Raw genomic sequence first — 22,927 nt, forward strand, 5'->3', positions numbered from 1 at the left:
CATATACTGCCTGTTAAATGACTTAACTATCTTTCTTGAAAAAACAATTCATTTACAGTGTTTTTATGAAGCTGTCAAATTGCTCTTTCACCCCAAGAGAAGGCAAGCAAGAAGGCATTGTCAGCCAATTCTTCGGAAATAACAGAAAAAGCAGTGCGCAATCTGAGTCTCGAATTTAGAGCTCTGGGTTGAAATGTGTGAAACCTGTACTGGGGTGGAGGTCTAAGGAAAGGCTGGAAAAATTACCTTAATTATGCGGAAACTTGAAGATTTTCTTACAGACCAAAACCTACCAACTTTTCTCAAACAAGCCAGGGTAAGGGTTGGCTAAAGCGAATGGGCTCGCCTACGGCGCCCGCTGAGACCTACTTTAGTGCACCCCATCACTGCGCAAGTCGAGTCCTGGGGCCCTCGTCGCAGCACTGAGGACAGAGACCGCGCCAGAGCTCGAAGAGGTGAGGAGGTAGTGAGCATGCAGTTTGAAAAGAGACCAGTGTGCACTGGTTTGGATTACGGGATCCGGCGAAGAACCTATCACACCAGCGTTCAGACAACCGAAGTCTCTGTATAAGGTTCCTGCGTTGCCACTCTTGAGGGGGGAGGGGGTTCACACCTTCCCTAAAAGGCGAGCTCTCCCTCGCGACTCAGGTTCCAAGCGCCCCTAGCAACCAGCAGCCATTGAAACCGGAAGGGTGACCCTTGTCCCGCCTTCCCTGGACCAACTGAAACCTAGCGGGGAAGCACGTTGGCCCAATCACCTCGGCGAGAACTGCGACCAGCCAATAGGAGACAGGCAGAAGAAGGCGGGCTGAAGGGGTCGCGGACGCACGCGCAGTTGGGAGCAGGGCCCTTAGTCCTGGGGCGTGTGTGGGTGATTTGGGTGCTGGTGGAGTCGTGTTGGTCCTTAGAATCTCCAAGTAGCCACTGCCGCCTTCTCCTGCCCTCGCCATGTTCCTCACCCGGTCTGAGTACGACAGGTCCGTGCGGCGGGGGGAGGCTGGGTCGGGGTTAAGGGTGGGCAGGCCTGGGGCCCAGCCTTGGCCTGGGTTCTGCCATGTCATGGGGCGCCCCCAGGAACCGAGTCTGGCCCGGCCGGGGGATTTCTTGCCCTCCCCACCGTCCCCCGTGTCCCCCGTGTTCCCCTAGAGCCGGGCTTGGGCGAGTTGGCCGCACGTGTCCTACCGCTGAGTCACTGCTGGGGTCCTATCTGTGCGGAAGCGAGAAGCTCCGGTTTGTGCTTAGGGAAGAAGGCAGAGGGATCGGGATTCCGACCTTTCACCCGGAGAAGGCCGGGGGTCACTCCCCTCTCAGTTCATCTTTCTCGTGCAGAGTTTTGACTGCCTTTAAACATTTTTTAAAAAATTTGCTGCCTGGAAGAAAAAGCAACTGAAGATTATCAAATGGATTTGATAATTTTAGTTCCCCTCTTATCTGAGAACAACTTCGTTTTCCATTCCTTAATCTTGGGAATAGAGCATGCTGGGATGTATGGTTCCTTCAAAAGAGCAAAGGCATTCTCAGCTGTGCCCAGATGTGTGAAATGACTGAGTCTGATCTTATAGGAACGAGAATTTAGGGTGCTTCTCGAGAGCTTTCTCATCATGCTGATTTCATTTGACCTAGACTTTTTTTTTTACTTTTTCAGTTTCAAAGCAAGTAAATTTTAGTGTGTTTTTGAAGACCAGTCTAATGCTTTCTAAAGTCAAGATTGTGAGATTGTTGTGTTTATTAAAAAAAAAAAAGGATTTGGGGATATTGAGTAATTTTAAATTGTACATGCTCATGCTGTAGACATTTTTACTTTCAGTTTCTGTTTTGATCAGTTTTCACACAGCTATTAAGTTTCAAAAAAGCCAGGTGTTTTCTTTGTGCTAGGTTGCTTGACAAGTTGTATTTTTTGTCAGGTATACAGTTGCCCTGTCAAAGTTTTATCATCTGACTCATGAAAGATGTTTGTGAAGTTTAAAAACTGACATCTTTTCTTACAACTGTTGTACAAAATGACTTAGTCAAATTTAGCTTCCAGAGCTTTCAAGAGAATCATCTTTGGGTGATGTAATTTTGAGTTAGTGTGCGTACTTGATGAAAATTGTTATCCTTATCAGAAACACTTTATTAAGGTTTTGTGATCATTTGTTTTGTGTTACTCATCTTCGTGTCTTCCCAAGAACGCCTAAGATACAGCCCTTATTCACTTAGCTAATGTATTTGGGTGCTTGCTGTGTACAAGACATGAACCAGGTGCTGGTCATACCCTAGTGAACAAAATCAAGATCCTTGCCCTCATACAAAAGAAACTTGCTGCTGTTGAGTTGATCCCGACTCATAGCGACCCTATAGGACAGGGTAGAATTGCCCCATAGAGTTTCCAAGGAGCGCCTGGTGGATTTGAACTGCCAACCTTTTAGTTAGCAGCCATAGAACTTAACCACTATGCCGCTAAGCTTTCCTCATACAAGAGACTGTCTCTTAAAGAGCTGTTTACAAAAGTAACGGTAGTATGAGACAAACATATTAACATCATAAGAGAAACTCAGATCAACACTATAGGTGTTTCCATGAGAGATTCCATTCAATATTAGGGAATCTTGGAAGACTTCCCAAAGGAGCTCATAGTTAAACTGGGTCTTGAGAAAGAGTAGGATTTTAATGAGTAAATAGTTTTCAGGCAGAGATGGGATAAACATAGGAGTGGCAGCGGGAAAGCACAGTGCTCATCTGGGAAAAGCCCAGTCTGATTGGCACATATGAGACGTGTATGGGAATAGCAGGAGATATGGGGAAAAGAGGATGGTGCTAGATATTGGAAGGTTTTTAATATGAGCTTAAGGAGTTTGAGTCTTAGTCTGTAGGCAACTGTGTGCCATTAATTTTTTTTTCAATTTTATTTTGTTGAGAATATATACAGCAGAACGTACACCAATTCAACAGTTTCTACATGTACCATTTAGCAACACTGATTATATTCTGCAAGTTGTGCAATCATTCTCATTCTCCTTTTCTGAGTTGTTCCTCCCCCATTAATATAAATTCACTGCCCTGTAAGGTTCCTATCTGATCTTTCAAGCTACTGTTGTTAATTTGATCCCCTATAGGTAGTTCTTAAGAAACATAATGCTCAAGGCAGGCATTTTCCTAGTTAAGCTAAATTATTGTTGGTTTTGAGAAGACTTCTGGGGATGTTTTTTGGTTTATGGTTTAAAGATTAGGGTAGTAGTTTCAGGGGTTCATCTAACCTTTGTGAACCCAGGAAATCAAGTTCTCAAGTTCCATGAGAACTTGAAATTCTGTTCTGCGTTTTCCCCCTCTGGATCAGGATTCTTCTGTAGAATCTTTGATCAGAATGTTCAGTAATGGTAGCCAGGCACCATCCAGTTGTCTGGTCTCATGGCAAGGAGGCAGTTGTTAATGGAGGCAATTAGCCACACATTCCATATCCTCCTTCTGTTCCTGAAGAATTCTTCCTCTGTTGCCCCAGGGAAATAGAGACTAATTGTTGTTCCTTGAATGACTGCTTGCAAGCTTTTAAGACCCCAGGCACTATACAAAGAACTAGGAGGTAGAACAGAAGCACGAAAGGAGTTATTATGCCAGTTAACTGTGATGTCCTATGAAAGCATGACCCTAAACCTCCAAACCAAGAAACCAAATCCCATGAAGATTTTGGTTGTACATAAGCAGCCTCAGCAGCTGCCCTTTTTTTTTTTTTTTTGGTTGTTGTAATAAATACGACTGCCACACAACTTTTGCCAATATAACTTTTTATAGGTATAGTACAACTATCGACAGCAATTACAGTAATCAGCTGTGCAACCCTATCCTTAATGTGATTTTTTTCCATCATCGTTAAGCCTCCCCCTTTTCCCCTTCCTCCCACCCCTAGTAACCACTAATAAGCTTTGTTCTTTGTACATTTGCCTTTTCTTGCCTTTTTGTATACGTGAGGTCAAATGTCCTTTTGTGATTGGCGTATTTCACTCAGCATAACGTCTTTCAGCTCCATCCATAATGTTGCATGTATCAAGACTTCTTTTCTCCTCCTGGCTGAGTAATGCTGCATTGAATGAACCACATTTTGTTTATCCGTTCATCTGTTGATGGACATTTAGGTTGTTTCCACCTTTTGGCTATTAATAGTGCTGTCGTGAATGTTGGTATACAAGTCTCTTTGAGTCTCTGCTTTCAAGCCTTTTGGGTATATACCTAGGAGTGGAACTGATGGGGTATATGATAGTTCTGTTTTTAATTTTTGAGGAACCACCACACCGTTTTCCACAGTGGCTGTACCATTTTGCATTCCCACCAGTAATAGGTAAGGGTTCCACTTTTCCCACATCCTTACCAACATTTGTTATTTTCTTTTTTTTTAATCTCAGCCATCCTAATGGGAGTGAAACGGTATCTCATTGTGGTTATGTGCCATTAATTTTTGCTTTAAGAAGTTACATCATCATAATTGGGTTTTACAGAGTTTAAGTGACTGGGTTAGAGGAAAGAACGAGTCAATACCAGTTAGGAGGCTATTACAATAGTTAGGTCAAAGGTAATAAGGACATTGAGAATGGAAGGCAGAGAGTGATGAGTTACTGTGGGGGAAGAATTGATGTGAACTGATAGGACTTGACATATGATTGGATATAGGGGAGGCGGGAGGGGGAATGAGATCGTTTAGAACTTTCTAGCTTGGGGAACTGGGAAATTGAAGGTGTTTTAAAATGAAAGTGAAGTAGGAATGGCAGGAGATTAAAATGATTTTGCAGGGGTTATATATTAAAGAGATTATTTCACATTGGAAAAGTGTCCAGTTTTTAGGTGCTAAAGGGACACCCAGTGGCAATGCCCAGCAGGCATTTAGATTAATCAGGAAAAAGGTAAAAGTGGTGATAGAGATTTGGGAGTAGTTAGTGTTTGGTATAGATGAAATAACTCAGGGAGGAAGTAAAGTTGGAGAAGAGGGCAAGAACAGAGCCCATATTAGGGAGGAAGTAGTAATACCTCATTGGGGAAAAGGTACTACACTCATGTAGTACTTTGCAATTTACAAAGTTCTTTCATACACTGCAATTCAGTACTCAATTGTTTTGTGACAGAGGCAGGACAAATATTATTTGTTTTTCAGATGAGGAAATTAAAGATTAGATCAATTAAGTGATCCACTGTGTTCACTTAGCTAGTAAGCGGCAGAACTAGAACTCAATTCCAGGTCTTCTGATGGGAGGCTTCTCTCAGTGATTTTTCAACTGTTGGTTAGAGGCCTAAACTTTCTTGCAAATAACCTCAGGGGCAAACTGGAGGCTCAGGTAGAGGATTCTCCCTCCACCCTGTTTTTGCAGGAATAATTTCCAGAGACAGTATAGTGGAGTGGTTGAGAACTTGGTCTCTATACTCAGATTGCTTGAGTTTTAATTCAGCTCCACCTCTTTGTACTGAGTGGTTTTGGACAAATTATGTAACCTCTCTGTGCTTCAATTTCCTCGTCTGTAAAATAGTATCTACCTTAAAGTACCCACTTTGTATATTGAGGAGTAAGTGAGTGAAATCATTTAAAGGCTTAAAATAGTGCCAGGCGTATAGTAAATGCTCAGTAAATGTCAGCTTTTATTATCTGCTTTACATATTGGGATTGTATATAAAATTTCTTTCAAAAAAAGTTACTTTTGATAAAACATAACTTGAAAACACTGTACTATGTATCATATAGGAAACACTGGTGGTGCAGTGGTTAAGAACTACAGCTGCTAACCAAAAGGTCAGCAGTTCGAATCCACCAGGCACTCCTTGGAAACCCTATGGGGCAGTTCTGCTCTGTCCTGTACAGTCGCTATAAGTCGGAATCAACTTGATGGCAATGGTTTTTTTTTTTTTTTTTAATATATCATGTTACCTGTTACAAAGCACAGACTTTATAAGTCAAGAGTCATACCATTTTCATTCACTTGTTGAAGTACTTTTAAAGTGTCCATTGGGTGCTGGGAGGAGCCCTGGTGGCGCAGTGGTTAAGTGCTTGGCTGGTAACTGAAAGGTCAGTGGTTCAAACCCACCAGCCATTCCACGGGAGAAAGATGTAGCAATCTGCTTCCATGAAGAATATAGCCTTGGAAACCCTATGGGGCGGTTTTACTTTGTCCTGTAGGGTTGCTGTGAGTCAAAATCGACTCGACAGCAACAGGTTATAGCTAAGACCACGACTGGTGCTTCTCCATAGGGATTTCTGACAAACTAGAGCAAGAAGGTGAGGAAGTGTTTTGGAGGAAAAGCAGTCTGGCGTGTAATATGTATGTGTGTGGAGTAAATGAACAAGGTTAGGCTTTAGGAACTATACTAACCTCAGTCTATTAAGATGACAGTACTAACTCATAAAATAAGTAGAGAAACGTACCTGTGATTAACTTTTACTAAAAAGTGAGGTAATAACATCAAATGCATGCAATGAGAAGAGGGTAAGGATAAATGCATATTTTCCTGGGAATTTCCTCATAATTTGGGATGTGAAGTTACCATAAGAATTCCAGATTGATTCAGGATTGAGGCAGAGGAGTCAGTTGTTACCATCTGATCAGTTTGGGAGGAGTTTCTGGGGCAGATGAGGGTTCTACATATAGGTTCCACTGTGAACTTACAAAAATACAGACTGCAGGTGGTTGTTGCCCAAGAAGAGAATAATGACAACATGCACGTCTTGTAGCCATCTGAGCTAGATGTCAAGGAACTTGAGTTCAGTGCCTTTGTGATTAGTGTTTCTGATAATTTTTTAATGCCTTTTTTTTTTTTTTAATTATAGGGGCGTGAATACTTTTTCTCCTGAAGGAAGATTATTTCAAGTGGAATATGCCATTGAGGCTATAAAGGTATAGTAGCAAGCGGCAGACTTCTTGAAATTTCATGGCAGCCTTACACTTTGCTGGCAGAACATTTGTATTAAATGTGTTCTGGCTATTAGAATATGTTCTCTGTCCCAACCATTATTAATCATTTTAAAAACAATTTCAATCCTATTCCAACATCTATTTCAAAACTTTTTGGGCACACAGGTGACTGCTTCATAGTTAATATAGAAGTAACTTTTTCTTGGTGGAGGGTAGGGAGGAATATTTGTATTTATAATTCACTTGGGTATAAAGAAGGATGTAGAAATCTGGCGTTAGCACTTGCATTATTTTTTTACTTTGTTTTCTCAAGCAAGTTCTTTAATTGATCATACCTCTGTATTCTTGTTGGTAAGGTTGTGAATGTGTATTACGGACTTCAGGGACTGAGTAAGAGATGTGTTCTGCAATCTAGTAAGGTAAACCTGAGTAGTTCAAACCAGTATTCAAAAAACCAGTTAGAGTGTAAGTTATCTGTATCTAAAGTTAGTTATCAAGTGGGATCTACATTTGTTGGATTACGAGTAATCCAAATAGCTTTTCAGAAACCTGGCAGTAAACACTAATAGGAAATGCAGATACCTAATATCTCGAAATCTAATATTGAAAAGGAATCAGTGAAGGATTATTAAAGGTGGGGGAGGGATACATAGTTCCCACGCTAGAAATCCTGATTTAGGTTGTCTGGGGTAAGGCCCAGGCATCAGTATTTGTAAGGACACCTCCAGTGATCCTGATGTGTAGCCAGGGTTGAGAATCACTGATCTAGCCCAATCCTTCACTCTGGCTAAATCGCCACTATATCCCGAAACAGCCTCTGTTTGTATAATCTCTATTTGGAGAGCTCTAGTGGCAGAATTTTAGAAGATAGCTCATTCTACTTGAAAACAGTTCATAATGGTTTGGAAATTTATTCTTGTATTGAGTCAAAAATTTAGCTTCCTGCGGTATCCTTCAGTTTACTCTAGTTTTGCCCTTTGAACCACACAGGGTGTTTAAACCTCTTCAGAAAGATAGATCTTCACACAATTGAAGAGAGCTATTGTGCTTCCCTCTAGATTACCTCTTCTACAAAGAATATATTGGGGAAGATATTTGTATGAGAATCTGAAAAAGGACAAAGGCGATTCTGATGAGTTGACTACATAGAAGTGAAGATGGAAGCATTGTGATAGATCCTCATTGAACCTGTTGCCATCCAGTTGATTCTGACTTATAGCGATCCTATAGGACAGAGTAGAACTGCCCCATAGGGTTTTCAAGGAGTGACTGGTGTATTGGAACTGCCAATCTTTTGGTTAGCGACAGAAAAGGATGAGCCAGCCACAAGTGTCTATTGCTATTTCTGATCATCTTTGCCCTGTATTGAAAGCACACATTACTATGAAGTGTGAGACTCACAATTCCAAACTGTAGCATTTAGTTTGAGCCTTAGCTAAGACAGCAGTTCTGCCCAAGTGTGTGTGCTGAGTAATCCTCAGCTTTTTGGGTTCTGCTTTTAAGCTCCTTGGGGCTAGTGATTGCCAGATTGCCCAGAGAAGGTGAGAAGGTATCTGATCTCTGTAGCCCTAGATTGGGCTAGAACAGAAATAGTGATGTGGCCTTTAATGGGTGTGGCTTAACCTGTGTGAAAATTCAGGCTCTTTGGAGTTTCAACAACCTGGTTATGAGTGGCCAGTGAGAAAACAATTTGATAAATGTAAGGCTTTAATAGTATGAAAGGAGGTGGTGAAAGACTAAAAGTGGCTGACAAATAGAAATTATCACCTTGAGGTACCTTAAAGATAGTGTCAGATATTTTTCAATTGTTTCCTCTCATTCCCTCTCCCCAGTCCCCACCAAACCAGGGATGGGGGGATTTAGACAGAATTGTAATACTGAGATATCTAAGGGGAAAATGTAAGTGTACAAAATAAAATTATCTTGAATTTTGATTTTTTTAAAATAGCCTGTCTCAAAAATATTGACCGTTTTTTGGTGTGGAAACTTACGAGGCCGAATCACATCCTCCACAAAATAATGACAGTATCCAGGGACTGTTGACCATTTGGGCTAGATAATTGTTTATTGTTGAAGCTGTCCTGTGCGTCCTAAGGTGTTTAGCAGCATCTCTGGCCTCTACCCATTAGATACCAGTAGCAACCTCCCCACCGCCCCAGCTGCTGGACAGCTAAAAATGTCTCCAGATTTTGCCAAATTGCCTCTTGGAGGCAAAATGGCCCCTGGTTGAGAACCACTGGGCTAGATAAAATAAAAAAGTAGACATGAATTCTGTTCTGCCCTGTCTAATTGGGAGCTCAAGATCAGTATACTATATATAAAACAATTAGAGAACAACCAAGTGCTAAATTAAATTCTGTGGCAGTTGTTGCTCTTAGGTGCCATTGAGTCACCTCTGACTACTGTGACCTTATGTATAACAGAACAAAACATTGCCCAGACCATCTTCATGATTGTTAGCATGTTTGAGTCCGTCGTTTTGACTATTGTGTCAGTCCATCTTATTGAGGGCTTCCCTCATTTTTGCTGATGCTCTACTTTACCGACCACAATGTCCTTTTCAAGCAATTGGTTTTTGCTGGTGACCTGTCCAAAGTAGGCAAGCTGAAGTTTTCCCCATCCTTGCCTTCTAAGGAACGTTCTGGTTGTATTTCTTCTGAGATGGTTTTGTTCGTTCTTCTGTCAGTCCATGGTGTATATTCAGTATTCTCCATCAACACCACAATTAGAATGCATCAGTTTTTCTTCTGTCTTCCTTTTTCAGTGTCCAGCTTTCCCATGCATATGAGGTGATTGAAGAGACCATGGCTTGGGTTGGGGCACCTTAGTCATCAAAGTAACATTTTGCTTTAAAACTTTAAGTCTTTTGCAGATTTGCCCAGTGCAATACATGATTTGATTTCTTGACTGTTGCTTCCATGAATGCTGATTGTTGATCCAAGAAGAATGACATCATTAAGTTCAATTTCCTCTTCATTTCTCATGATGTTGTTTAACAGTCCAGTTGTGAGGATTTTTTTTTCTTCACATTCAGGTGTAAGCCACAGTGAAGGCTCTAGTCCTTGACCTTCATAAGTAAGCACTCTTCAGTTTGTCTTCATTTTCATTTTTGGCAAGCAGAGTTGTGGCATCTGCATATTGCAGGTTGTTAATGAGTCTTGCTCCAATCTTCATGTGATCCATCTTCTCAGATTATTGCTCAGCATACAGATTGAATAAGTAAAATGAAAGGATGTAATGCTGTCAGACACCTTTTCCAATTCTGAACCTTGCACTATACCCAGTGATAGAAGTTTCTGACTTCTGTTTTTTTGAAGTATACATGCATGTAGTTTTAGAGTCATAAAGTAAAATAGTTCTATAAACCTCATAACAAAAACAGCAATCCCTGATACCCCACTCCTTTTTCAGTTCTCCACAGGCAATACTTTAAACTCTTTTAGCTGCTAATTTTCTTGGGATTTATTTCCATATCTTGGCTTATGATTTTTTGTTTGGACATTATCCATTGACTTTTCATTAAGAAGGATGAGGATTTCAGTGCCCCCCACCCAAACACACACACTTTCCTCCTGGGGTGAGGGTGGGGCCACCCTCTCCCTCTCTCTCTATGTATATCCTATGTATCATAATTTTTTTAAATCATTATTCAACAAATTTGTTAGTATGACTATGTAAATAGTCATACTGAACCATTTTGTGTTCTCTGATTATTTTTCTGTTTCTGCACAACATTGTTTTCCTGGGGGTTAGTAATTCTCTTTTTAAAATTTGCTTAATATAGTATATAGTATGTATGTGCATATTAGTAATTCATTCCCAGAGTCTCTCCAAATTATGTAACTATCCTCTCAAAACAGTCAAGCACGTTAAGCGTATTAAGGATTCTTAAAGAGGTCTTAGAGCCTCCTGACTGCTCCAGTCAGGACTGGTTGTTCTCTGGGCCTGCTGCGCGGACTTGGGACCTTCTGTTGGCATCAGCCTAGGGATTCAGTTCACTCCCCCTGTGTTAGGTCCCATGTCATCTTCTTTCTTGATTTAGTCCCTCCATTTAGGTGAACTGCCTCATGCATCCATCCTAGTCTCTAATTCTCCAATAGTTTCATAAGAAACTATTTTTAAATTTAAAGCTAGATATTATTCCCCCTTATTAGCATCCTGTTTTTGTTTTATGGATGAAATATCTTATTTTTCTTCAAGGATCAAAAAAATTCTTTTCTCTTTCGAACTGGTCACATTCTTTGCAGCTATGTTTTTCAACTCACTAGTGGGTATTGGAATTACTGTAGTGGGTCATGAGGAACTTTGGTTTTTTTTTATAATAATTTTTATTGAGCTTTAAGTGAACGTTTACAAATCAAGTCAGTCACATATAAGCTTACATACACCTTACTCCTTACTCCCACTTACTCTCGCCCTAATGAGTCAGCCCTTCCAATCTCTCCTTTCGTGTCAATTTTGCCAGTTTCTAACCCTCTCTACCCTCCTATCTCCCCTCCAGACGGGAGATGCCAACACAGTCTCAAGTGTCCACCTGATACAAGTAGCTCACTCTTCATCATCATCTCTCTCCTACCCATTGTCCAGTCCCTTCCACGTCTGATGAGTTGTCTTTGGGAATGGTTCCTGTCCCGGGCCAACAGAAGGTTTGGAGACCATGACCGCCGGAATTCCTCTAGTCCCAGTCAGACCATTAAGTCTGGTCTTTTTATGAGAATTTGGGGTCTGCATCCCACTGGTCTCCTGCTCCCTCAGGGGTTCTCTGTTGTGCTCCCTGTCAGGGCAGTCATCGGTTGTGGCCAGGCACCATCTAGTTCTTCTGGTCTCAGGATGATGTAAGTCTCTGGTTCATGTGGCCCTTTCTGTCTCTTGGGCTCATAGTTATCATGTGACCTTGGTGTTCTTCATTCTCCTTTGCTCCAGGTGGGTTGAGACCAATTGATGCATCTTAGATGGCCGCTTGTTAGCATTTAAGACCCCAGACGCCACATTTCAAAGTGGGATGCAGAATGTTTTCATAATAGAATTATTTTGCCAATTGACTTAGAAGTCCCCTTAAGCCATAGTCCCCAAACCCCCACCCTTGCTCCGCTGACCTTTGAAGCATTCAGTTTATCCCGGAAACTTCTTTGCTTTTGGTCCAGTCCAGTTGAGCCGACCTTCCGTGTATTGAGTATTGTCCTTCCCTTCACCTAAAGTAGTTCTTATCTACTAACTAATCAGTAAATAACCCTCTCCACCCTCCCTCCCTCCCCCCCTCGTAACCACAAAAGTATGTGTTCTCAGTTTATACTGTTTCTCAAGATTTTATAATAGTGGTCTTATACGCTATTTGTCCTTTTGCCTCTGACTAATTTTGCTCAGCATAATGCCTTCCAGGTTCCTCCATGTCATGAAATGTTTCACCGATTCATCACTGTTCTTTATCGATGCGTAGTATTCCATTGTGTGAATATACCACAGTTTATTTAACCATTCATCCAATGATGGACACCTTGGTTGCTTCCAGCTTTTTGCTATTGTAAACAGAGCTGCAATAAACATGGGTGTGCACATATCTGTTCGTGTGAAGGCTCTTATTTCTCTAGGGTATATTCCGAGGAGTGGGATTTCTGGGTTGTATGGTAGTTCTATTTCTAACTTTTTAAGAAAACGCCAGATAGATTTCCAAAGTGGTTGTACCATTTTACATTCCCACCAGCGGTGTATAAGAGTTCCAATCTCTCCGCAGCCTCTCCAACATTTATTATTTTGTGTTTTTTGGATTAATGCCAGCCTTGTTGGAGTGAGATGGAATCTCATCGTAGTTTTAATTTGCATTTCTCTAATGGCTAATGATCGAAAGCATTTTCTCATGAATGATCGAAAGCATTTTCTCATGTATCTGTTAGCTGCCTGAATATCTTCTTTAGTGAAGTGTTTGTTCATATCCTTTGCCCACTTCTTGATTGGGTTGTTTGTCTTTTTGTGGTTGAGTTTTAACAGAATCATATAGATTTTAGAGATCAGGTGCTGGTCGGAGATGTCATAGCTGGAAATTCTTTCCCAATCTGTAGGTGGTCTTTTTACTCTTTTGGTGAAGTCTTTAGATGAGCATAGGTGTTTGATTTTTGGGAGCTCCCAGTTATCTGGTTTCTCTTCGTCATTTTTGGTAATGTTTTGTATTCTGTTTATGCCTTGTTTTAGGGCCCCTAGGGTTGTCCCTATTTTTTCTTCCATGATCTTTATCGTTTTAGTCTTTATGTTTAGGTCTTTGATCCACTTGGAGCTAGTTTTTGTGCATGGTGTGAGGTATGGGTCCTGTTTCATTTTTTTGCAAATGGATATCCAGTTATGCCAGCACCATTTGTTAAAAAGACTATCTTTTCCCCAATTAACTGACACTGGTCCTTTGTCAAATATCAGCTGCTCATACATGGATGGATTTATATCTGGGTTCTCAATTCTGTTCCATTGGTCTATGTGCCTATTGTCGTACCAGTTCCAGGCTGTTTTGACTACTGTGGCTGTATAATAGGTTCTAAAATCAGGTAGAGTGAGGCCTCCCACTTTCTTCTTCTTTTTCAGTAATGCTTTAGAACTTTTTTTTTAAAGAAGTGAAATAAAGCAGTAGATATCAAAATGCCTTGCCCATAGTTTTGAGTATTTTTTGTTGAGACTTCGGTTCTGTTATATGTATATATTTGTATCCAGTTGTGTGTTTTGGTTACGATATAAAATGTATTTCGTAGTGTGAATTTTGGTCAAAAACTTTGAAAACCACTGCTCTAGAGAAAACTGCCTCTTTTCATGCCTGGAAGGTATGTCTGGCTACTGGTTTCTGAGTTAGGTAGGGAAAGAAGGCTGGGTGGGTTCTTAACATTAAGTTTATAAGTTTTTACTTCATCCCCGGTTTCAGTAAAATAAGGTACCCAAGTGACGCCAGCTGAAAAGGTTGGCAGTTAAAATTCACCCAGCAGCACTGCAGAAGAAAGACCTGGCAGTCTGCTTCTGTAAGATTATAGCCAAGACTACCCCGTGGAACACAGTTCTATTCTCAAGCACACGGGATTGCAGTGGATCGGAATTGACTAGACAGCAACAGGTTTTCAGTGAGATACCCCTGCCTTCAGCTGTGTCTGGTGTCCCCAGGCCAAAAGCCCCCTGTGTGACCGTGGAGTCTTCTAGACGGAGTGGGGCCAGTCTAAAGGAGGGCCCTGGAAATGTTTCTTAAGCAGGCATTATACTAATCTTTCAGTTTTTATCTTCTCCTTCATTTCTAATTCCAGAGGTCCCTGTTGTCACTGTTTCCTCAGCCTTTTTAGGGGTCCTGTGATACGTAAATTGGGTTGTTTCTTGACTTCCCCCACTGTTACCTTAAGGATTCAAATTACTCAGTTCTGCTAAGTAAATTATCACTCAACCCATCAGCTTTCCAGCTCCTAAATTTTACTGCTGTGTCTTCTGTCATTCTCTTTGTTCCAGTGAATTTATGCCTGTCTTTTTTTGTTACATTTTGTTTTAAGCCTTTTAATCTTACATTATCAGGCTTGAGGAAGGAACAGAACTAATGTATGTGTTCAGTCCATGCCTTTAATTAGAAGTATGAACACTCTTTTTTTTTTTTTGGCAATTCATTTTCTTTTGTTATACCTGTATCTGTTGATTAAGAAAATACATTATAAAAAGCTGGTATACATTTAGTAGCACTTCTAAACAAAGGTACAGCTTTGTTTACACACTGAAAAATAATACACGTGAGACACGATCATTCAGTCTGCAGACATGTTAAACATACATAAAGATTTATGGAATTTTGAAATCCTTTGCAGTAACTGAGGCCTCCAGGAGTCTGAGGCTTGCACTTGGCAGTTATTGCTCTAGAGAAGTAACAAAATGTAATGAAAATTTGGAGGAGAGAGTATACATAATCATGGAAGGCTTTGTGAATGATGGGTGGGATTTGGATAGGTAGAGGGAAGAGTGTATTCCAGGCAAGGGGCACAGCATGAGCAATGGTGCAAAGGTAGGGAGTAATATTATATGAGAAAATGGGTGGGGCGATACCTGAGGAATTTTGTTGGAGAATAATGAATAATAAGGGTGAGAAACAAAAACGGCATTAGGTTATGAGGGTTTTGGAAGCTTATTTGGATTTTATGTTGTAGACAGTTATGTTATAGGAGATGGTTAGTTTTTGAGAGAAGAAACATAATGAGAATAGCATTTTACTAGATCAGTCAGGCCATAGTATAAGAAGTACATTGGAAGAGTTAATTAAAAATGGGGAGACCGGGTAGGTGGCTATTGACGTAATCCAGACACGTGATAAGAATCATGCTTGTTGCTCTTATGTGCTAGGCACCATTGTATGTGATAATGCATTTAATCTCTTGATGTAGGTGTTGTTATCATTATTCCATTTTGCAGATAAGGAAACTGAAGCATAGAGAGGTGGGTGATTAGGATGGTGGCATGGAGATTGAGATTGTGGACTACTAATGATTCAAGTTAATGTTTTTATGTTCGTAGTGACACTGGTGTTGATTTTTTCTGTTCTTTTTTTTTTTTTTTTAAGTAAGTTACTTTTTTTGGAGGTCACATAATTTTGGGAAATACCACCTTTCGGGATAGACCAAGATAACAGAGATGAAAAGAGATCAGCTCTAAAAAGAAATTAGAATTTGATAACTTTCTTGCCTATGTTTGGAACTTTGGAATTTCAGCCAAAAAAATATTGGCATTAGAGTTGATCTTTTTTGAGATGCTTTTAAGACCTTATTGAACGTTCCCCTTAGAAGCACAAAATTCTGTAAATTCATGCTTTTGCCATTGACAGAAACAGTACAGTCCTTATTAGGGTGTTCCTTGTTCTCTCTGCGTACTAGATGTGGCTGATTGAAGCTTCTTTCTTGTGAAGATATACAAAGATTCTTGGTGAGTATATTAGACTGTTCTTTGACCTCTACTTGGTAACCACAGCATGTATCTCTTTAGCTTGGTTCTACAGCCATTGGGATCCAGACGTCAGAGGGTGTGTGCCTAGCTGTGGAGAAGAGAATTACCTCCCCACTCATGGAGCCCAGCAGCATTGAGAAAATTGTAGAGATTGATGCTCACATAGGTAAGGAGTCAGGGAAAGCCGTTCTGCAAGGTCTGACCTGGATCTTCCATGATTAGTTTTCCATGATTGTCCAAAGGGAGATTCATGAGTTGAAAGCCTTATCTTCTTATTAACTGTGGTTTTCCAGGCAGTAGGCCAGTGTTGCATAACTATAGGAGTAGGAAGCAGCAGCAGGACTCAATTGTGTTTAAACTACTCCTGGAAGTTCCCTTCTCCCTTAAATAAAGACTTGGCAAACGGGGGAGCTGTTGAAATGTGTAAAGGTTGAATCATAGAGCAGCTCCCTATGATGGGTGGGTCTTCACTGACGCATAATGTTAGCCCTGGTCGGAAGCCACCTGCTATAGGAGCAGAGGATTTTATGTAGGAAGCTAGGGGTATCAAATGAGAAAACGGGAATTCTCAAAGCTCTTCAGAGTGACCAAAGTTCAGAGAGTAGAAGAATAATAGACTGTGAGCTGACCAGTCTTCTTCCTCTCTTTGCAGATTTATTTTTCATACCTTCCCTCTCCCCTGCCCCCTGCCTTTTTGTTGCTCTCTGTTATAATTCCTCTACCTTGACTTTTGACATCATTGTAGCATCCCAGGGTGCGTAGTTCTACTTATTTATAGCATTTTAATTGGCTGTCCAAGTTCTCTTAATCTGTTTAGTTATCTAACTAATTAAACATTGGTAAAATAATCAGCCACTCGGCATCAGAACTAAATGCACAGTAACTGAGGGAACTTGACATTATCTTTTTCATAGATAAAGAAATCGAGACATAATATTAAGATTATGTAGAATATTATGTCTACTTTTTCTCAAGTCATCTGTCTCTTGGAGGTAGGTCATTGTCCCTTCATGTAACAAATTGAGAACATACTGTGTGCCAGACATTGTGTTAGATACCAGGGATACAGAAAAGAATAAGATATACTTTTTGGCTTCCAAGAGCATACAGTAATCACGGAGGTGGACATGTAAATAAGTAAATGCAATTACGTGATAAAGGCATTAAGAAAGACTGTACTCTGTGCTCCCTAGGAGTAAAAAGGAAAAAACTAGTTTTGTCTGAGGTCAGCCGTAGTGGACGCGGTGCAATGGATCGCTTTCGTATGGCCTTTCTTACCATGGTCTTATAACTCCCACCCAAGTGATTAGGTACCCCCTTGCCAATGAGTTGATTCCGACTCATAGCGACCCTTATAGGACAGAATAGAACTGCCCCATAGGATTTCCAAGGAGTGGCTGGTGGATTTGAACTGCCAGCCTTTGGTTTAGCAGCCAAATGCTTAACTATTTCGACACCAGGGCCCCACGTGATTAGGTGGGATTGTGCAAATAAGGCAGTTGTGGCTTACCAAGGGGACTGGTCAGTTTTGCCTTAAAAGAGTGCCAATTCCAGAGCAGAAAGAAGACCCTACCATCATCAAGGAAGAATAGCCAGGAGCAGAGAGCATGTGTTTTGGACCTGGGATCCCTGCGCTGAGAAGGTCCTGGACCCGGGAGACAGAGAGCTGTAATACTGAAGACAGTGGAAAGCTGCGGCAGAGAGACAACGGGAGACGGCACATTGGGCTTCCTGGCCCATGGAGCAAGAAAGCGAGTGCCTTTGGGCAGAAGCCTTGCTGGAGAAGTAGGGGCTTCCAGGCACTTGGTGGAGCTAGGTTCGCCAACCCACAGAGCTAGAGCTGAGTGCCTTTGGGCCGAGGCTTACTGGCAGAGTGGGGTGCCTCTGGACACTTCTTGGCAGGGTTTAAAAGCTTTGTAACACTTGCCTGAGTAGGGCAGAGGCCTAGGGCCATAGAGAGGTATACCTGTGAGCACAGCTGAGAAGAGGCTGTCCTAATGGAAGAACTGTATCCTGAGCGTTTCTGAACCTGAATCGTAATCTGTTACTTCCCTAATAAACCCCATAATTGTGAGTATAGTTTGTGAGTTCTGTGTGGCCATTGCAGTGAGTTATCGAACCCAGCAGAGAAGTAGAGAGTGCCGTAGGAGGGATGGTTGGTGGTGGTATTTGCACAATCCCACCTAAACCAGCCTAGTGGTTGGTGTCAGAATTGGTAAAAATGGTGGAGAGAGGAGGCGTGCCTGACCTCCGCCTCATAGGAATCAGCCTTGGGCTGTTGATCTTGATTTTCCTTCACCTTTGTGAAGTTAGGGGAGATGACATGCAGCTTTCAGAAAAGGATCCAAAACAGGGCTTTGGGCTGGTTCTGTCCAGTTTGAATCCCTGCTGGGAATTTTCCATTTCTAACAAGTTCCAAGGTGATGCTGATGGTGGGTAGGGACCAATTCTGAGAACCACTAGTGGAGCCCAACTCTAACCCACTGCTGTCTAGTCGATTCTGACATAGTGACCCCATAAGTTTTCCAAGGCTATAAATCTCTACAGAAGCACACTGCCACAACTTTCTCCTAGCGGAGTGACTGGTGGTTTCGAATTGCCGACTTTCAGTTAGCAGTCAATTGCTTTAACCACTGCACTACCAGGGATCCTTACTAGTAGAGCAGTGGTTTTCAAAATTTATTATATGTAAGAATCACCTGGGGATCTTGTTAAACTGTAGATTCTGATTCAGTATATCTGGGATGGAAATGCAAATTCTCAGTAGGGGTTCGAACCAGAACCAACTGGTTGGATGCCTTGATTCAAAGAAGGTGGTGCTTCAGCTGAGTTGAATTCTGAAAGATAAGAACATGTTTACCAGTTGAATAAGTGTCTGGGTATAGCATGGGGAAAGCATCCTAGTCAGAGAGTAGAATGAGCAAAGCCTTGGTGATGTGGAATACCAGTGTACAAGCAATTCAGTATGACTAGGAGGTGGAATGTGGCAAGGGATGAGTCTGGAGTTGGACAGTGGAAGTCCTTTTTTACCATGCCAGAGAGCTTGAACTTGATCCTTTTGCATTGATGGGAAAAGTTTTAAGCAATGAGATAATGCGATCATATTAGACTTTTAGAAAGACTGCTCTGATAACTGTTGTTGAAGGTGATCTAAAGACAGGCAGACCAGCTTTTAGATTTAGAATAGTTCAGACAAAAAGATGATGAGAGCTTTAACCAAGGCAGTGGCAGGGGAATGGAGAGCAAGGGCTTGATGCTAGATTATTAACCAGGTAGAGAAGACACACTTGGGATCTGATTGGTTTTGAGGGCCAAGGAGTCTAGAAGGGACATGAGGTGAGTTGAGGAGTTTGTGTTATATCCAAGTAGATACAGTAAGAGGGTCATTTGCTTTTATAGCTCTGAAAGTTAGGAGAAGGACCTAGACTGGAGGTTTAGATTTATGTCACTGGCATGTAAAGTAACGGTTGTAACCGTCATCTTGGTATATTGGACCACCAGACAGACTTTCTCTCTAACTAGTTGGTTTGTGTTTGGGACAGGGAGGTGAAAAGGCTTTTGACTTTATGTTCTAGAGACTTGTACTGTAGCCCATCGCGAGGTGATTACTTTTTCCTGATTTCTTTAGTGTTTGCTTAGTTTGAAAGTGCATCAAGGTCTAGAAAGTGCACTAAAGGGATGCTTAACCCCCTGCCGTCAAGTGGATTCCAACTCCTAGTGATCCTATAGGACAGGGTGGGACTGCCCATTAGGGTTTCTAAGCAGAGGATACCAGAAAGATGTTTACCTGTGTTTTATTGACTATGCAAAGGCGTTCAACTGTGTGGATCATAACAAGTTATGGATAACATTGCCAACAATGGGAATTCCGGAACACTTAATCATGCTCATGAGGAACCTGTACATACATCAAGAGGCAGTGGTTAGAACAGAACAAAGGGGATACTGCATGGTTTAAAATCAGGAAGGGTGTATGTTCGGGTTGTATCTTTTTATCATACTTATTCAGTCTGCATGCTGAGCAAATAATCCGACCAAATGGATTATATGAAGAAGAATATGGCATCAGGATTGGGGGAGGACTCATTAACAGTTTGCAGTATGCAGATGACGTGACCTTGCTTGCTGAAAGTAAAGAGGACTTGAAATTCTTACTGATGAAAATCAAAGACAACAGCCTTCAGTATGAATTACACTTCAGCGTAAAACAAAAATCCTCTCAATAAGCAACATCCTGATAAACAAAAGATTGAAGTTGTCAAGGATTTCATCTTACTTGGATCCACAATCAATGCCTATGGAAGCAGCAGTCAGGAAATCAGACGATGTATTGCATTGCACACATCTGCTGCAAAAGATCTCTTTAAAGTGTTAAAAGGCAAGGGTAACGCTTTGAGGACTAAGGTGTGCCTGACCCAAGCCATGGTATTTTCAGTTGCTTCATATGCATTGTGAAAGCTGGACAATGAATAAGGGAGACTGAAGAAGAATTGATGCCTTTGAATTATGGTATTGGTGAAGAATATTGAATATACCACGGACTTCCAGAAGAATGAACAAACCTGGCTTGGAAGTACAGCCGGAATACTCCTTAGAAGCGAGATGGCAAGACTTTGTCTCACATGCTTTGGACCTGTTAACAGGAGGGACCAGTTCCCTGAGGACATAACGCTTGGTAACGTGGAGGGTCAGCGAAAAAGAGGAAGACCCTCAATGAGGTGGATTGACACAGTGGCTGCAACAGTGGGGTTAAGCATAACAAAGATTGTGAGGATGGTGCAGGACCGGGCAGTGTTGCGTTCCGTTGTACGTAGGTCACTGTACTCCATGGCAGCTGACACCAGCAGCCCTTACAGGAGCAGACTGCCATGTCTTTCTCCTGCGGAGTGGCTGATGGCTTTGGACTACTGACCCTTTGGTTAACAGCTGAGTGCTTAACCACTGTGACACCAGGGCTTAGGAATGTTATACGTGGGAAATAGTTTCTGTGTGTTTGATCAGCTTCTCCTCTCTACCTCCTATCTTAACAGCTGGATTTCTACTGTGTTTGTCATGAATGGTTTTTCATTTGTTTGTAACATAATTATACTTGGGTTCAGTGCAGATCATTTCCCATCTAAGCTATTGGATTTATTGCCATGTGGTTGCTGAATGGCTGCTATGGCATGCTAGTCATCTAGTGCTGCTAAAACAGAAATACTACAAGTGGATGGCTTTAATAAAGAAAAATTTGTTTTCGCACAGTCTAGTAGGCTAGAAGTCCAAATTCAGGGTATCAGCTCCAGGGAAAGGCATTCTCTGTTAGCTCTCGAAGAAGGTCCTTCTCATCTATCTTCCCCTGGACTAGGAGCGTCTCTGCGTAGGAACCCTGGGCTCAAAGGATGTGCTCTGCTCCCGGTACTGTTTTTTTTGGTGGTTTGAGGTCCCCAACTCTCTGCTTGCTTTCCTTTCGTTTTTATCTCTTGTAAGATAAAAGGTGGTGCAGGCCACATCCCAGGGAAACTGCCTGTACATTGGATCAGGGATCTGACCTGAGCAAGGGTGTTACATCTCACCCTAATCCTCTTTAACCACAGGCAGAGATGATGATTTATAACAAGTAGGAAAATGACAAAATGGAGGACAACCACACAGTATTGGGAATCATGGCCTAACCAAGTTGACACATATTTTGGGGGGATACGGTTCAATCCAAGACACATGGTGTCACTCCAGAATTTCAGTAGTTCCTGAGTGGGTGAAAGAGTTTTACAGAGATTTGGCCACCGGGTCACTGTTGTTTTTATATTGCAGGTTGTGCCATGAGTGGGCTAATTGCTGATGCTAAGACTTTAATTGATAAAGCCAGAGTGGAGACACAGGTAAAATTAACATCATCTCTCCTTTTTACCATGATGCCTGAGTTCCTTCTCAGTGTTGATATAGCTGCCTGGGCTGTATTGCTGGTATCTGTGTCAGTATCAGTTATGGCTCTCAATATCTTCCGGGTAATTTTAGGTAGAACCTCCAGTTCTAGCTCCCTGAAGCTTAGAATCTAGCCATCCAGCCTTAGCCTTAGGAAGTCCTGGTCAGTAGTGCTGACATTCCCTTGCTTCTTTTTGACTTGTTGTACTTTAATATAAAGCATGCAGTCACTGCATGTGGTTCCCTAAGGGACTTTTTGTGGGAGCCCCATAGCAGGAGGTGATCGGAGCTAAAGGACTTTCTCCCCTTGATTGCCTTTGCTGCCGGACTTGCAAATAAAAACTCTCTGTAGTGACTAAGGAAACCCTGGTGGCATAGTGGTTAAGTGCTACAGCTGCTAACCAAGAGGTTGGCAGTTCTAATCCGCCAGACGCTTCTTGGAAACTCTATGGTGCAGTTCTGCTCTGTCCTGTAGGGTTGCTATGAGTTGGAATCGACTTGACGGCACTGGGTTTGGTTTTTGGTAGTGAGTAATGATTTGTACCAGGTGACTAGTCAGGAGCACTGATAGTTTTCTGACTGAGCACCTGCTGCCTAGAGAGTAGCCTAATGAAAAAAAAAAAGTCTGATTGGCAAAATTTCTTACACGTATTTGCAAGTTTGCTGTCAGTGCTTCTGTAAGAACAAGTCACTCAGCTTAAACAGCGACAGAGTGAGAAGACAGGGCCTCTGAGGCGAAGAATATCAGTGTGTTATTTTGTGAAAAGACTAACTTGGTGCTTTGAGGGGTTCACGCAATTTCTCAAGGAGTAGTCTCTGTCATGGCTTAGACTCCTTTTGATATAAGTTTATTTACAGAGCTATTGCCCTTCCGCTCATTCAGTCCGAAGCATTTGAGTTTAACTGACCTTTCTACCCTGGTTCCATTAAGGAAAACATACTTGAGCCTTCAGTTTCCAGCCACAGTTCAAAGGGATGTGTGTAGTGAAGTGGTGAACTGCTTTACTGCCTTTCCTGTTAGAAGGGTGGACCATGCTTTGCTCTTCTTGTAGAACCATTGGTTTACCTACAATGAGACGATGACAGTGGAAAGTGTGACCCAGGCTGTGTCCAACCTGGCTTTACAGTTTGGAGAGGAAGACGCAGATCCAGGTGCTATGGTGAGTGTTACGCTTGTGTGAAGTTTTTTTTTCCTGTTCTATGAGACCAGGACACGTGTC

The 22,927-nt window shown here is 41.7% G+C and overlaps 1 protein-coding gene across 1 annotated transcript in view; it reads left to right on the forward strand.

Moving 5' to 3' along the window:
• The first annotated feature begins 821 nt into the window (after nucleotides 1-821).
• Nucleotides 822-22,927, forward strand: part of PSMA5 (proteasome 20S subunit alpha 5) — a 32,367-nt gene continuing 10,261 nt past the window's right edge. The window contains exons 1-5 of the mRNA XM_049880153.1: nucleotides 822-977; nucleotides 6,782-6,848; nucleotides 15,843-15,969; nucleotides 21,597-21,664; nucleotides 22,760-22,867. Coding sequence (XP_049736110.1) covers nucleotides 949-977; nucleotides 6,782-6,848; nucleotides 15,843-15,969; nucleotides 21,597-21,664; nucleotides 22,760-22,867 — 399 coding nt within the window. The 5' untranslated portion in view covers nucleotides 822-948. The remainder of the gene's footprint in view (nucleotides 978-6,781; nucleotides 6,849-15,842; nucleotides 15,970-21,596; nucleotides 21,665-22,759; nucleotides 22,868-22,927) is intronic.

The sequence above is a fragment of the Elephas maximus genome, chromosome 3 (genome assembly GCF_024166365.1).
Source record: "Elephas maximus indicus isolate mEleMax1 chromosome 3, mEleMax1 primary haplotype, whole genome shotgun sequence".
Lineage (NCBI taxonomy): Eukaryota > Metazoa > Chordata > Mammalia > Proboscidea > Elephantidae > Elephas > Elephas maximus.